General features: G+C 38.9%; 1 protein-coding gene across 1 annotated transcript; it reads left to right on the top strand.

The window, feature by feature from the left end:
- The first annotated feature begins 4,392 nt into the window (after positions 1 to 4,392).
- On the top strand, positions 4,393 to 16,526 carry b3galnt2 (beta-1,3-N-acetylgalactosaminyltransferase 2). The gene is made up of 12 exons (XM_059359887.1): positions 4,393 to 4,684; positions 5,394 to 5,520; positions 5,893 to 5,993; positions 9,990 to 10,189; positions 10,394 to 10,489; positions 12,343 to 12,450; positions 12,541 to 12,619; positions 13,165 to 13,348; positions 13,681 to 13,806; positions 13,998 to 14,157; positions 14,250 to 14,306; positions 15,515 to 16,526. The coding sequence occupies exons 1-12, from the start codon at positions 4,576 to 4,578 to the stop codon at positions 15,650 to 15,652; spliced, it is 1,485 nt and encodes a 494-aa protein (XP_059215870.1). The 5' UTR covers positions 4,393 to 4,575; the 3' UTR covers positions 15,653 to 16,526.
- Positions 16,527 to 16,766: the final 240 nt, after the last annotated feature.

Below are 16,766 nucleotides of genomic sequence, written 5' to 3' on the forward strand. Positions count from 1 at the left end.
CAGACACTATTTAAGTCTGGTGATCATATCAGAGACAAAGTTGCTATTTTCAGCCCAATAAGGCTTAGACATCCACCCTGTGCTTTCCTATCATAGGTCAAGTTATAAAAACTGGCAATAACTGAACACTATGGACACTTTTGATTAATGACATTGATAAGGCAAGTCAGGTATCCCTTATTGATTTTTCTGAACCAATCCCAGAGGACCAGGATGTAATTAAAGGGAGGCAGAGTTAGAGGGGGATTTCTTTTAAGCCGCCTTGGCACAGCTGTGGTGAGGGTTATTATCTACATTTATTTCAAGTTAAAGCCCCCTAAAAACCCCACAGCTTCCTGCTGTGATTGATGAGGTCCTGCAGGAACACAGCGATGTCTCCTAAAGTTTCTTTTTTTCTCTCTTAGTGTTGTTACATGTGATCCAACCACACCCATACAATGCTGATGAAGCAGTAAAGCTGACTTGTTTAATCAATACAATTTATAGGAATCTATTGGATAAAATTGAATATATTATTCATTACTATGTTTTTAGTTGTGAGTAATCACCTAAAACTAAAAAATTATGTTTCTATTAGCCTAGATGAGCCTTCATATCTACAGAGGGAGTGGGATTTTTCACTTATTGCTTCTTTAAGGATGTTTTTTCTCCTAAATTTAAAAGTAAATATTGACCCTTTCATCATGATTCATTAAGGTTTTAGAAAATCAATTAGATACTTAGGATTGAAAAACAAGTTTTACAGGTCCTATAAGAAATAAAAAAAATAATAAATGCTATGGGGCTTTGCAGTCTGTAAAACATGTAACACCCAAAAAAGTTTTACGGGAGGAAACTCTATAAAGGTATTATAGAGAAAAAAAAGAGTTTATGTACCAAAAACTAAAATTAGAAAATGAAGAAGTAGGTCTCAATGTTATGTGGAATGCACATGATTCTCAGATGGGACCTGACTAGATAAAAAGAAATCTATATAGATCGAGAGAAAAAAGAAAAAAAAGTGCAGTGAGTGCTGCAGAGTGTTTTGAACGCTGCAGAGCAAAAGAGAAAGAGAAAGAAAGGGAAAAAATTGCATACACCTGGATTGGAATAAAATGAATTGAACATAAATAGCAAATAAATAAAAAGTGAAATCAGAGTTGGGCACATAAACAACACACTGGGATAGACGAGGATTGGATATCTGCAGCAGAAACCCAGAACATGCTATGAATAGCCTTTTCCTTTCAAATGAATAATGTGTTGCAGAGAGAGAACTAAATCATTGTAATGAGTATATCTATGAATATGACTCCAAAAAGAATTATATAATGCACTGGAAAGTAATTATCCCTAGGGCAGTAGGTTATCTAATACCGAGAATCTGTGCTGGAGCAATTTTCCAAATTGAGCAGTGAGCCCCCAAAGTGTACACAAAATACATGAGAATAGTAATAATTTCTGATAAGATTATTTATCTCCACTCACAGCATGTTGTTGTGGAGCCGCATACAGTATGTTGCATGCCAGTGTTTCCCATTACGTTATTATTTTTCACTGTAAGGGATGGTAATGTCTCTAAAAATACATTCAGCATCAGTGGAACTCCATTAAAATCAGTGCAAATGAAATGTTTACAAGCATGGCAGCAGACGCTCTTTGTGGTGTGGCCGTCTCCTCCTCTGCAGGAGAAACACTGGTGCTCTCAGAGTCAGAAGAAATCCTCCTCAAACACTCCCCTCCATGCACAATAGATTCCATTTAAATGATTTATGTGCAGCGCAGAGTAACGGGTTTAATAAAGTTATGTTCTAATCTTAAAGACACAACGTGTCACCGAGGTTTTTAGAGGAATAAAATGATTCATATGTTCATTTTCTACACCGCTTAGAAGGTTTTTCTCACTTCATTAGAAATTCACAATGTGGACTGAAACAAAAACAATTACAATTCTTAACGTGATAAATGTGAGAAGGTCTGCTTCCGAGATACTGTTTGTAGCTATAATCAATGTTTTAATGTTTCACTTTGCTCATAAGGACATGTGATAAACTAGTTATTATGTCCTTTTTAACATTCTGTTGACTTATAAGGAGTTTGAGCGGTGCTGATCATTTTTTATACGTAGATATAGTCCTGAAATGTATAGTCTAAACCCACACATTTATCTTTGTTGAGAATATGCAAAAATATAGAAGAAAAAGATAGATACTGCTGATAATAATAATCCTATGTAAGCTCAGTATTATTATTATTATTATTCATAACAGCTCAGCTGGCATCATTTTTATTGCTTCCTTGTCCTTATATATCAGTGATTCTCAGTGGGGTCTGTGATACATTGTGATTTCCAGATGAAATGCATGAATAATAATATATGAATATAAAGTTTGTTATAGCCTGCATTCATTTTATGATACAATTTTACCAATCATTACGTATTTAAACAAACTATTCTCCTTCCCACAAAGTATAGTTTCAGACCGATCATATTCAAGGTTCATGCTATATGCTTATTATTGTTCTTGTTTATATTCTTTACTATTTTATATTCTTTATATTATTTTTTTTTGTATACTTGTATATCTTATATTGTGGCTGATCTATAGCAATTAGTTGGTAGTTCCTTATCTTAATTGTTTTTATCTGTCATATGCAGCTACTTTATTTAAATTCAAGCTCAGATTGAATTCTTTTACATATTTTCATGTTGTTGTTGTGTTTTTTTTTTAATATTTAATTTTTTTATGTTTTGATATTGATCCACCACAAAAGCTGGACCTCAGCTGTATTTTTTTAATAATTAAAATGTAAAATAAATCCAAATAATGATATAGCAGTAAAAATAAAAACAAATTGCATCTAGATTTAATTTATTTCTTAACCGATATTTATTTTCATGTATATACAGTCATGGGAAAAAATATTATACCATTGTTTTCTTCAATTTCTTATTAATTTTAGTGGCTGGTACAACTAAAGGTAAATTTGTTTGGCCAAATATAATGATAACACCAACTCATAAGAGTTTCATTTAAGCCTCTGGAGTCCACAAAAGCAGCAGAGCATCATTTATTCATGATATCACAACTTAAAATCGAAGCAGTGTCGTGCCCTGCTGTCAACTTCCCTTGAAAGTCCTGGCTTGACACTACATGCCAGTTTTTGTTTGATGATAATAAGTAAAACCGGAGATAATGTCAAACATATTTAGTATAAAAATATAGAACTAGATATTATCCTAATTTTATCTCTTATATGTTATATTTGCAACCTGAGTTCACATTTGCAACATTAAAAATACTTAATTGAGCATGATTATGTTTTGAAGGTTTTAACAACATTTTAGATATCCAATTTTATGTTTTTTGTGTGTTTCTTTTGGGTTCAAAATGTTGATCCAGTAAATATAGTAAAAAAAGAATAGTTATCAGGTCATATTGGTGAGGTCGTGCTGAAAAAAAATAATACCAACATGGCATGGTAAACAGTAGTAAATTGGCAGAATGAAAAATATTCAAAAACTGACTGAACAGCCCAAGTCTCCATAGGGTTAAGAGCTGATATCTAGCCATTTCTCATGGTTTTCTTAACAATAACCAAAATAATTATCAAGAAAACCATGTTAAATGACTAGATATCAGCTCTTAAATTAACTCTTATGAGCTATTTTTGTTGTTATCATTATATTAGTACAAACTAGTTTACCTTTAGTTGTACCAGGCATGAAAATGAGAATTTGGTCAAGTTTGGTCAAGAATTTGAAGAAAACAATGGGTGGTCTAATAATTTTTTCCATGACTGTATTACTTTCTATATCGTCATTTTTTGTCAAAATTGGGTTTTTTTTGCCTAAATCATCTCCTCGTGACGTCGGCCACCTATGGTAAAATCGCCTACATCCTCAGTTGATCATAGATAATGGCCTATGTCAAGTGTGTGACTACATAAGAGTGACAGGAGCGTGTCATAAACATGACATAGGATGTGTCACGAACATTAATGACACTTTGAAGTAACATTAATGCTCATGATACTTGTCATGTCATGTTTCTGACAGGCTTGTGTGACTCTTATGTAGACACCTTCAAAATAAAGTGTTACCATATCTTGCTTAAGTCACAAAGGCATGTTCAAAAAAAATTGCCTAAGTCATTTATTTCTCTTAAGTTACATAATTTACACACAGTCTTATTACTATGCCAATAGCCATCCTTTGTTACATCCTTTTTGAGTGAAATGATCAATAAATGTCATATGTTACATTTTTGGTGAAGTTTTTCTGTGTTTCCTGCAAAACTTGGAAAAAACGAGTTAGGCGATTATTTTAACAGGGGACGATATAACAATACTGCTCTGATTGGCTAGAGAGGATCGAACTCCATCTCCCAGTGTGCACCGCGGCAGGGCTCCACGTCGCCCATTGGTCCGTCTCTCCGAGCAGCGGAGGCAGACATGAGGCAGTGGTGGTGAGAGCCCGGCGGAGAGCTGCGGAGCTGAAATGAAGCGCACACACGGAGCGGCTCACACCGTGCAGGAAGAGGCTCCGCGCCGCTAAAGCTGAAGGCTGCTCCGGCTGAATGAAGGGCTCCGTCCATGCGGAGGCTAGCGCTCATTCTGCTGCCCTGTGCTGTCGCCGTCCTGGTGCACTTGTGGTTGGCACAACGACCCTCCTCCACCCCGCTGGACAACAACACACACTCGGGTACTTTTTCCGCCACAACCCCGGGCTTCACCTCCGCTAAGCTTCGCAACTTTTCCCACATCGGAGCGGCGGGATAACTTTGCTCTCCCCGCCCCGGTGTGTCTGTTGTGGTTGTTAGTTTGTGTGGGAACAGGTAGTTTATGCTTCGCTCCGCGCTGGAGTGTGTGTGTCCATGTGTGTGTGTGTGTGTTTTAGTGGGAAATAATGTGAATGTAACAGTTCAGTAGTGTTGGGCGTTGCTGGGATAGTCTTAACGTCTGGAAACGGACTGAAGCGAGCGAAGCATCTCTGCTGCCTTCAGATGGATTATCACTTATCACCAGGGGCACACTGGAGGGGAACCCGCTTTTTTTTTTTAATCAAATGGGAATATAGTTTAACCACCTTTTTGATGCATGAAGACAATTTTCATAATCACTTATATGATTATGCATCTCAGTAAGCCACTATAAACTAAATATGAGAGGAAACTGCTGTCAGAATCACGAATAGGAAGCATAAATCAAGAAAAGAGTGATTTAAAATATATATTTTTTTTATCTCTGGTTGTTGCCTTATCATAACTGTAGCTCATATTTCATCCCTATCCTCACATCAAACACCTCATCACTGGATAAGAAATGACTCCCTGTTGTTTTTTCCATTTGAATATTTTAGCATTGCTTTCCTTTTTTTTCTTTTTTTTTCTTTCTTTTTTTTTTTTTTACAGATGAATCGTTACCTTTCTATGAAGTTTTGGTGGGAGTGCTGTCAGCAAGACACCATTATGAACTGCGACAAGCGATAAGGAAGACCTGGCTGGGCTACCTCAGAGATCACCCTCACTTCCAGCACAGGTCTGTAGGGTGAAGCTTCAACTTCACTTCTTCGTTTTTCTTTCTGTCTTATTTTTTTTTTAAGCCAGATTCATACAGTGGAAATAAAGCCTGAAGCTGTCAGCAAATAACTGACTGCCCCGCCAACCCTTTTATCTTTACCTGACCAGCGGCCAATATTGTTCTGTCTTTCATTCTTCCTTTTTGTCCATTTCCTTCTCATTCAGCGATCTGAGCACAGATAAGGTGTGATGGCCTTTAAGCAACCCTCAGTAACCATGGCAACGGAGGGTGGATAGATGGGCAAGCTTTAGAAATCTTTCAGCCTAATATTGCACAAAAAAAAATGAGAATGCAATAGTGTTTGTGCGTTTTTTATTTTTGTTTTTTCAGAGTGGGGGTGAAGTTTATCGTGGGCGAACATGGGTGTCCCATTCCAGAGGAGGACAGAGAAGATCCATACTCCTGCTCCCTCCTGAACTTCACACAGCCAGGTAAAAAATATTACTAATAATCCTCACACATTAATGACGGAGCATCTGCAGCTGTACAAGATGCTCTGTTGCTATCCGCCCGCTTGCATATGCAGTCAGTAGTGGAGCTGAGACAGAATAACAGAAGATGAACTGAAAGAATGCATGTTCACAAAAGAAGTAAAACACCTTTATTCATGTTCACCCACAGCTCAAGGACACCGTTCTTTTCCTTTTCATACTCAAGGCTGCAGCAGAAATCTCTCGCAGCTGCTGTCACTAGAAGCCGCTGCTAGAACTGTGTACCAACACGTGAGAAAGTAAAGCTATAGGCAGCACCGACATATCATATAGGAAATAACCGAACCGGCTCACTGTCAGATGGAACATCCGCAGTAATTGTTATGTCTCTCACCTTCACAGAGTCAGTCCAATTCAGCCGTTTCACTACTTTCCTCGGTTGGTTCAGTGTTTGCTGCCTTCATGAAAACATAATTACTGCTCATCAGAATAGGCTTTTTCAGACGGCGGCCTTTAGGGTCACGGTGATGTTTTATTTTTCCAGCCCATTCTCTGCTCTCCGCTGTGTTAATGGTTGTAAGTGTTGACGTGATTTGCTTCAGAATTGAAGGCAGTCAGGCAGCTTTGGAGCGAGATGCTTGTTGTGATTGGAAGAGAAAGAGACAATGCCTGCTTTTAAACACAGTTGGGTACCCGAGTCAGGATTCAGGTCAAGGCACACACGTTAAGCGGACAATTAATCGTTGTTGAAATATGTTTGTGTGCAACATTCATCACAGGGATTTTTGTTTGGAACTGTAATCAGGTGAATGCTAATGATCTTCTTTCAGATTCTGACTTGCTTATTGTTTTATCAAGTCTGTTTCCAACACAAGGTTGAGGTCTTTGTGAGGTTGTCACAAAGCCAAAATGTAAACTTTGATACAATGTTGATACCAAAGAAAAAAATCCTCTGCACACAAAATAGGTTTTTTTTTAATTAACAGCCTGCACATAGTGCTAGAACAGAAAAGTCACAAAAAATTTGTAATAATGTTAGTAGTAAATGACATTAATATTAATGTTCTTAAATGTTTTCCCTTGCTTGGATGCCTGCACATTCTTAATGTCATAATTGTAACTTTGAGTGTTATTTCTTTTTTTCTCTACTGTTGCTTAATTTTCAAACACAGCTGGCCAATTAGCTTCACTACTTTCAGGACTATCGAATGTGTAATTAACCGAGATCGTATTGTTTTAAACATGTGGTATGGAATACTTTTGACAGTCTTTAGTGAGCTTTGTATTGGAGAGAAAATGTCAACATCTTAATGATATTGAAATATTAAGACTTAAATGCTGATATGAAGACTTTTATTTTTCTGTTGTTGTTTTTTCACAGCTCCAGACACAACATTTCAACAAACTCATTAGTCCAATGTAAAGCAAATTTGATAAAAAATCAAGTCCTTTTTATTTTTTCAAAAATGGCATGAATTCACTGTTTCCATCTGCTCAAGTGTGAATATAAGCTGGTTTTCTTCGTCTTACTAAATTGAATATATTTGGGTTTTGGACTGTTAGTCCAACAAAACAATAGACAGTGTTTCCTCTAGGTATTTGTCTCCTGGATGGTGTGCGCATGTAAATATCAATCAGCAATTTAGAAAGTATAAAAAATGACACTCAAATGCAAAACAAGCTTTAGACCCAGTGTTTCCCACCGGATTTTATGAGACTTTGATGGCAAGACCTGAACAAAGTAGGGGGGTCCGGTTGCATGCTCCCCCGGAGAAATTTTTTGCCCTAAAAACCTAGATTTATTGGCCTCTCGCAGATTCTAATGCCTCTATTCCATCTTAATCATTGCATATTTTTTATTAATTATTGTAAAGGAGAATAAGGGTTATTCTGTTTTATTTAAGGCGTCATATTTTGACAGTCTTCTTGTAAATTCTATGGTGGACCCTTTTAACACATCCATGTGCTCTTATTTTGAAAGCAACATGTATTTCCTTTTATTTTGAAGACGGGGCTAACACATTCTTACCGTAATGCTTAGTAAATAAAAGCACCGGCAAAACAAGTGGAGGCTGACTGACTGCAGTGCACTTTGTTCTCTTCCAGTAACGTTAGCTGGCCGTCTGCTCTAACAGGCAGTCGAACCTCACTCAGAAACTCCAGCAATGCTAACAGAGTGCTCGCGCCGTTACGGTTGTTATGACATCTCCATTTACTTGTTCCTGCGGCGAGAGAACAGAAGACTGTGCAGCGTCACTGTTACAGAATTAAAAAACTTAACCAATCCCCTATTGTGGCGGGCTGCTGCTTGATTGATTGATTGATTGATTTTATTTGACCATTCTTGATATAAAAAATATGAAACAGCAACCTGTGTCATATGTGATATAACATACTAAATACTGCTACTAAATGAATATAGCGGAAACCCTGAGTCGTATCGTATTGAAGCCTCAGGTTTGGCATTTTGGCCGTTGCCATGTGACCATAATTGAACAGGAGAGTGGAGTTGGGAAGGTTGGGTTAGTTATCAGCTAATGGTAGTGCTAGCTAGCTTGTATTAAAGGTGCATCAGTAATTTACATCAGTTGTGATCTTAATTGGGATGCTAATCTTGGCTTACCAGAAAAATAAACTCCCCGACTCTGGAGTGTCTTTTATTACAACCGAACACTGAACACTGTTCACTGAACGTTTTTCAAGCAACCAAAATATTAAAAGGAACTTTGATGCATTGAAAACCTCATTGTGAAAGGGTCCAAGTTCTATGATGGAAAAAAAACACCCAAAAAGGATTTCATGGGTATTTAAATGTATTTAGTAACATGGATAGCCCCGCCCTAAAGCATACCCTGCTTTATTGTCTGATTTACTCTAAATGAGACCAATCTAATTTAAAAACTGAACATCATGCTGTATTGAATAAGACTCAACTATACAATCTGACTCCTTTTTACAACCAATGGTGTCGCTCCCTGCTGGACATCAGGAAAGAGTGCAGGTTTATGGTCACTTCTGCACTGGCTTCACATTTCAGTCCCGCTACATTTATACAGTCTGTGGGCAAACAAGGAGCTTGAAGACATCATCTTGAATGTTTATCAGTTAATCCAGACAATAACTGCCAGATGCATCCCTACATGAACCTACTGTTGAACTGTAAACAATGTAAGTTACTATAGACCTTAAGTAATTGACAGGATTGAAAGATATCCCCTCAGCCAAGGCCAACAGCCCAGTATTTTGGTGTGCATTACACCCTTCCAGCAAGTTTCATGAAAAATAAGTCTGGAAGTTTTTCTGTAATCCTGCTGACAAACAAACAAGCAAACAGAGCGAAAACATAACCTCCTTGGTGGAGGTAATAACTGTAAATTTTCTGTTTATTATTTATGATTTATTCCAAGTTTTATTCGTTTTTCTGCAGGAAAAAATAGCATTCTCATCCAGTGCAAAGAGAAGCACTGCTGCTGCCTGTTTTGATAAGTGAGCACCAACTAATCCTTTATATTAAGTGAGTATAGGAATATAAAATATATCCCCACACACTGCTAAAATCTGCAGCACAATTCCACTCGGTCAATGTGAGAAACATTCAGTTTGATAAAGTGCTGCTCTCTCTTTGTCTGTGATTCCTCGCCTCTAATTGTCTTTATTTTGGACTGAGCAGCAGAACTTGTGTAGAATGCATATAAAGTAAAAGGCCTTCTTCCCTTTAACAGCCTTGATCTTTTCATTGATCTCCTGGGTAATAAACTGCTCTTTTGTAATTAAGAAACCACACTCACGAGCAGAAGCTCGCTTTGAAGACAGCGGCCCCAAGAACCAGCTCCTCAAAGTGCTGATGGTGTATCTTTACCACAGTCTGCCTTCTTCTCGGGACGCTCCCCATCTTACTCGGTCTTCATCACTTAAAAGAGCCGGTCAGCATGCAGGGATCGTAATAAATTTCATGTGTGCGTGTGCAGTAATCTATGCCATCCCTGTGTGTGCCAGCGGCAGGCCGGGATGCAGAGATAGAGATCGTGACGGTGTCTGACCCCTCGATGCTCGCCCCCTCCGACGTGCCGGCCATCGCCCTGGATTTCAAAGTCCTCCATCCGGTGGTGATCACCAGGCTTGGGGTGTTTCCCAGCGGGAGCCAGCCCGAGCTTCAGAGCAATGTGACGGTGAAGCTTCTCCAGCTGGACCAGGAGGTAACAGAACCTGGACCTCTGAGTGTAATATACCCCATATGCTGTTTTTCTGTTGAGGCTGGTAGATACACAGCCTGGGGGCAGCTGGAGGACTCAGTGCTACTGGTACTGTGGTCCGCCTCACTTATAAACTGAAACAAACATTTGCACAAAACAACAACTATTCTTCATCTTGATGGATAAAAACCTTGATGGTTTTTGCAGGAGGCTGTGGTCACTGCTCGCTTCAGTGCCATCAGCACGGGGACCCTGGTGAGCGGGGTGTGGTACAAACCAGTCGAGCAGTTCATCTTGCCTAAGGTCAGTGTTTCCACATATACTCAGTATTACTAATATCCTAGCTACAGGCCTGAAGTCCCCCCACCGACATCCATCCGTCTAGAAAAGTCAACATGTTTTATTTATTTGGATTTTTCATAGAAAGCTGCTGGCTTATATTTAATGCAAGTTCTATCTAAATGGAGCAAAGAAAAAATCTCTGGAAATCATGAGCTGATCAGAGCTAACCTAACTGTGACTAAAATAACTCAGAATCTCAGTTTATATGGTTTTTTTTACGACTTCTCATTTATTTTTAAGCACATTTTACTTTGTGATATTCAGGAGATTAGGAGAAAAAGGTTTCTCACGCACAGAGAAAAACGAGCTGCTGATGTATGGTATAAACAAAAGTTAGAGAGTTATTGTCTAATAAAGAGTAGCTACAGCGCAGAACTTTCTGTGAAATATAATTTTAAACTAGAATAGCTTTAAACTCCTCCGTTAAGGCGCTAATGGTGTATTCACATGCTGAGTTGGGAGGTAGCTATGAAACCTTCCACTGAGTTTCATGAAAATCGAGCCAGATGTAATCCAGCTGACAGACGTACAAACAGACGAACTTCACCGAAAAACAACAACAAAACAAATGATAAAGATCCCCAAGTTATGCTCAGGAACATTAGCATGGCAGGTTTAATGCCGCTCCAGAAGAGGTGGAATTGTCTGTGCTCGCTGAAATTGACAATGAGGTTCATTTCTTGTTTTACTGTCCCGTCTATGAGGACATAAGGGACACTTTACAGTAAAATGACCTCCATTTATGCTGGCTTCTTTGGGCAGGAGCAGCTTTTACACTATGTAGCAGATTTTTATTTGCTTTGAAGAGAAGATAGATTTTTTTATGAAATGCCTGTATAATAACTAACTCTAATTTTGTAAAATGTAATGAAATATTTGACCACTGCAGAAGTACTTTAGCTGTCTTGTAAACCCATGAGGTCTGTGCAAATAAAGAAAATCTATCAAATCACTATACATAGTCCTTTCCAGGAAGCCTCCCAAGAAATTACTAAAATATTTCCCAGCAGAAAATAAAATGCTAAATGTGGCTTCAATGCCTGCTCCATGATGCCATAAAAGAGTAACATAACACCAGGTCAAAAGTGTTTTGCTACCCTTTCTGGTTGAAAGCTTATTCCACCTCTGACCACCTCCAGCATCACAGATTGGCTTTGCTACACTGACTTATGCACCCTACATTGATTTGACTGCTTTCTGCTCTACATCTGTACATCACTGCGGCAAAGTGAGGAGATAAAAAATAGCACAAACAAACTGTGGTGACAAAATACAAGAGTCTGTCTAAATCAGGCTGTCAATAAATGAAAAGAACAACTCATTAATTCCACAATTGCTGTGATTAAATGCTTTTTTCCCCTTATGTCTGTAAAGGACCCATTTTCACTTTGATATCTTGAAGATAGAGGTCAAGTGACCCCTTCGGAAAATGGCCATTTCAGCTTTCCTCACGCTCAAATTAAGCCTCACTTAGGAGCGTTATTTTGCCCCCTTATCAATAAGATATCATGGTTGCTACCAGTTGCTACCGTATTTTTTATATGATACCAATATCCTTCTTTAAAACTCAGCACAGGACAGCATGGAACACTTATTTCCATTAATTGTGTGCATGTTCATTTTGAGAGCACTAGCCTACGTCAAATGTACATTTTTAACTAAAGAAAGTTAACTACCTCAAGGTTGGTAAAATCAACAATTTCTGAGAAACAATCCAAACATGTTTGTGTCCTCAGTTACAGCCCTGCATACAGTATAATGTTTACACCACGCTAAATGTGCCAAGAATGAAAATGTATTTTTTTCCCCCTCAGGGTTTTGAGGGGACTCTAGTTTGGGAGAATATGGACTCTGCTGGATTGACCACAGTCAACTCGTCTGTGCAGCTCAATGATGGAGGAGGTGTCCTCAAGATCTCCTCTGTACGTATTCAGTATTAAGAATATTCTCTCTCAAGTTTTCAATCAAAGGAAAGAAATTTAAACCCATTTGCTGTTTTCTTCATTTTGCAGATCTCAGAGGGCATATTGCCTCATAGAAGTGCACTTGGATTTCCCGGTTTGGCTGGAGGGTTCACGTTTACTATCTACGGTTGGTCCAGCAACTAAATTAATTCTGAGCTTATTATGAAAACTGTTTCAAAATCAAATGAGCCAACAAAAAAAAGAGTCCCTATGTAAAAATTAAAAAAAAAACATTGTTCATCCTGGCAGCTTATGTTGTTAGCTCCTTTTTTGCCTCGGGGCTCTCGCATACGTGCCAAATGGAAATACATTTCTTATTTCCCTCTCCACCCTGTTGTGTTGCATTATTGATTGTACCTGCATGTGTTTTCATTTGAGTTTATCTGGGAATAGATTTGTAGTCATTTTGGGGAAAACAAAATTAAATTCACCGTCTAATATCTCTGAAAACAGAGCTAATGATCCATTGTGTAAAATGTTACAGTTTTATTATGATGTCTTGCCAGCCAGTGATTTAAGTTATTAAACCCCTTCAGAAGTGTCTTAATGTATTCAAGCAAAAGTTAATGTGACTTTTTAATCTAATTTCGGATGAAAACTTTTTCGCTTTTTCCCAAATTAATCCTGTTTCGCCTCCCTATCCCCAACCACCCCTCCCACCACCTGTGCCAGATGAAGACGGCCTGTCGGGGCTCCTGCAGGGCCGCCCGGCCAGGATGGAGCAACACGCCTCCAGGCTGAGGCAGGAGGACGCCACCTTGCAGCAGGAGAGCCTCAGGCACGGCGACATGGTGTTCGTAGACGTGGTCGACACCTACAGGAACGTGCCTTCCAAACTGCTTCAGTTCTATAAATGGTATGGCAAGTGCTAATGACTCGATTCTCTGTCTCCAAATTGCCTGGGCCCTCTGAGGAAATCAGCAACCTGAAATGAAAGTGTGTCTTCGTCTCAAAATGTTTCGCTGTCGGAAGCACGATTGCAATCACTCAGTCAGTGAAAAAGTACAGTTGTTAGTCCTCAGGGAGCAAAATATACAGAGTGGTCTTAAGCTTTGCCCAGTATATTATTTATTTGCAAGACCTCCTGCCCTTCACTGTCTGTGGCATTTGAAATTAAATCCACTATGGGATATTGCAAAAAATCATAAGGTGGGCTTTAATTAAGGTTGCAAATTCCCTCTCTGGCAGGTCTGTGGGAAACGCTGACTTTAATCTGCTGTTGAAGACGGATGATGATTGTTACATCGACGTGGACTCCGTATTAATGAAGATTGACCATAGGGGTCTCAAGCGCAGCAATTTCTGGTGGGGGAAGTAAGTACAATTTGTTGTCAGATCCTGTTGACAATGTTTTACTTTACTGGTGATTTCAGCCCACTTGCAACTTCAGTGCTCTGTCAGCTGAACTTGAGATGAAAGTAAAAGGAACGCTCTGTCAAAACGATGATGGTGAAGTGAAAGGGAGACAGGATGTGGTGATAATGTATCTTACTGTCCTGACCCAGTTTCAGGCAGAGCTGGGCAGTGGACCGCATTGGGAAGTGGCAGGAGCTGGAGTACGCCAGTCCGGCCTACCCGGCGTTCGCCTGCGGCTCCGGCTACGTGGTCTCTCGTGACCTGGTCCAGTGGCTCGCCAGTAATGCAGACAAACTGAAGGCCTACCAGGTAGAGTAACCGAGAGCGAGCGACTGTGAGGCTATGATGAGAAATAACCCTGATTATAATGTGAGGAATGTGTCCTGGATGTCTACTCACAGGGAGAAGATGTGAGCATGGGGATATGGATGGCAGCTGTTGGACCGCAGAAATATCAGGTGAGAAATGTCATCACATCTTTCAACTTTAATGAAGCACCATGATCACAAATGATTTGATTTGGTTTGGTCATATATATAAATATTTAGACTGATTAAGTCCTACACTTTCCATCATTGTCCCTGCTGTTGTCACAGTTCACTATCAAGATAAGATTCAGTGTCTGACATGAATATTAGGAAAGCAAATAGAAATATTAGGAAATGTAATCATGTATATATTTATATATATACAATATTTTTTTTAATATTGTATATATGTAAAATAGAACAATTTACAAAATACTGCAGACATAAATCAAGAAGGGAAACAAATAATAAGGAAAAGCATGGAATAAAAAACAATTAAAGTTACAAACTTGAAGATTTCTGTTTTGTTCTGTATGACGGTACCTATGAGTAGTTAATGCAGATTTTTTTGCATCACTCTTATACACCTTAACTTTGTACAGTTACATATTTTTTATTATTTAAAATAAACACTGTTTGTCATAGTTGAATGGTTTCCACTGATCACGTTAGTTGGTGAAGCTCCACTCAGATTTTGAGCAACCAGGCTGAAAGAAAAAAATGTCAATGCTTTTCTTCCAGTAGGAGGAAACGTTCCTGTTTGATTACATGTACTTTCACTTTCTGCTGGATTCTAAGGTTAGCTAGTGTTTCACACCAATGGTGCTGTAGGGGAGCTGAAGAGAGGCAAGGAGTGCACATGTCATATTCTTTGGATTTTCCCAATTTCCCCCAGATTGGCAATATAAAGTGATGAATACTTTTAAATTGCTTTACAGAGGAGCTGTAAATCTTGCTCTCGGCAGAAATCTGCATATTTTAAATTCTAAGAATAACATGGCAACAAGCAGAGCAGAACACTGAATCTGTCATTATTTTTCCTCTTCTTAGTAATTCTCTATTTGACTTTGTGAATTGATGCTTTTTATACTCGAAAAATATTTTAGAGTTGGCTTTACAACTGTGACATGTTACACAGCCTACCACCCTCACAGCACAAATTATATGAGCATGTGGAAACGGCATCACAGCTCAAACATGACTGTTTGGTTAACTCATTTAATCCTGGCAGCATAGAGTTCAGGTGTTGCGTATCAAAGGTGCATGTTCACAACTGAACCTTAACAGGGAGCGGCTATTAACCAAATGGGCCCATGCATGTTAACACAGCCACTGTCCTGCCCTTTCACTCTTACCAGGACGCCGGCTGGCTGTGTGAGAAAGAGTGCTACCTGGACATGCTGTCGTCCCCCCAGCACACAGCCGAGGAGCTGCACATCCTTTGGGACAGGAAGAGGGCCTGTGGAGACCCCTGCGGTTGTCCCTGGGGCCACTAAACCCAGCTCGCATCACACTCACCACGCGGCGCTGTGGGTAACACGCACTCAGCACTGGTTGTCAGTTCAGCTTCTGTGGTTTCCTTAAAACCCTAAACTGAGTTTGATCAGATGTGATTTTAAGATTAAAAACCGTTTTTAAATTCCTGTTGGAAAACAGTCTTAAAAACTTTGACAATTCATTGCAGGTTCTTAATATTAACAAAACACTGTACCAACATGATAAACCATTTGCAGCTTTAGGAAAAAAAAACCTCACATGTAGCTGTAGCATACTGTCAGCATTTGTATCATAAACTCAGTTATTACATTTGAGATTGAAAAGGTCTTCAGTGAAACAGACAGGAAAAAAAGAGTGGATTTAAAGATGTTTTCGTGAGTGTTTAGTTAACTGACAGGGACGAACAAGAACCGTGTGCAATCCCAGCATGTGACGGTGTACAGAATCACTGCTGTTAGACTTGAGTAGTTTGTAATATTGTAATTTGACTTCAACCTTTTGGTTAAATGGGGATATTTGATGGAATTTTAAAGATGTTTGCTTTACATTGCTATATTTTGTAAATTATTGTCTAAAGCTTTTCATCCTCTTCACTATTTGTAGATTTACGACGAGCTTTCTCACAAACACACACAGTTTGTACTGTAACTGTCATTGTGCAAATAGTGTTGTGGCCTTACTGTATTTGTTAGGCGTCATACTGTGTGTATGTTAACACTTGTGATATCAACACCGATTTGAATTAGTGTGTTTGCAACACAGATTTTTGGAACTTGAACAAGCAGTCGGAGCGACTGCGGAATAGATTCACTAGTTTAACACTGGTTTTATGAAACCCTCTTCACAGGTAATAAAGAACACTTGAGAGATGAATGATTTCCTTGTTGTTTGTTTTGGGGATGATTCACAAGGTAAACTCACAGGGGATTCTTTGTTGGATCCATGTTGTGCCTGAAGCGTTGTTTCAGCCGCAACTTCTGCTTAGTCGGCAAACAGACTTTGCCCGGGCTGCTACCGAAGTCGGTTTCTCCAACTTAAAAGGAATATGAAATTACTTTGATCTCTGTTGGTGATTGTTTTCCTGAGTCAGAGAGTCTAACACCGGCAGAATGA

Source organism: Centropristis striata, chromosome 20 (assembly GCF_030273125.1).
Source record: "Centropristis striata isolate RG_2023a ecotype Rhode Island chromosome 20, C.striata_1.0, whole genome shotgun sequence".
NCBI classification, from domain to species: Eukaryota; Metazoa; Chordata; class Actinopteri; order Perciformes; family Serranidae; genus Centropristis; species Centropristis striata.

What these genes read in the sequence shown, in the direction of transcription:
- b3galnt2 (XM_059359887.1), top strand. Translation starts at nt 4,576, where the DNA reads ATGCGGAGGCTAGCGCTCATTCTGCTGCCCTGTGCTGTCGCCGTCCTG. An exon ending in GTGTCCTCAAGATCTCCTCT is followed by an intron (nt 12,451 to 12,540) that starts GTACGTATTCAG and finishes TTCATTTTGCAG; the next exon opens with ATCTCAGAGGGCATATTGCC. An exon ending in CTGCTTCAGTTCTATAAATG is followed by an intron (nt 13,349 to 13,680) that starts GTATGGCAAGTG and finishes CCTCTCTGGCAG; the next exon opens with GTCTGTGGGAAACGCTGACT.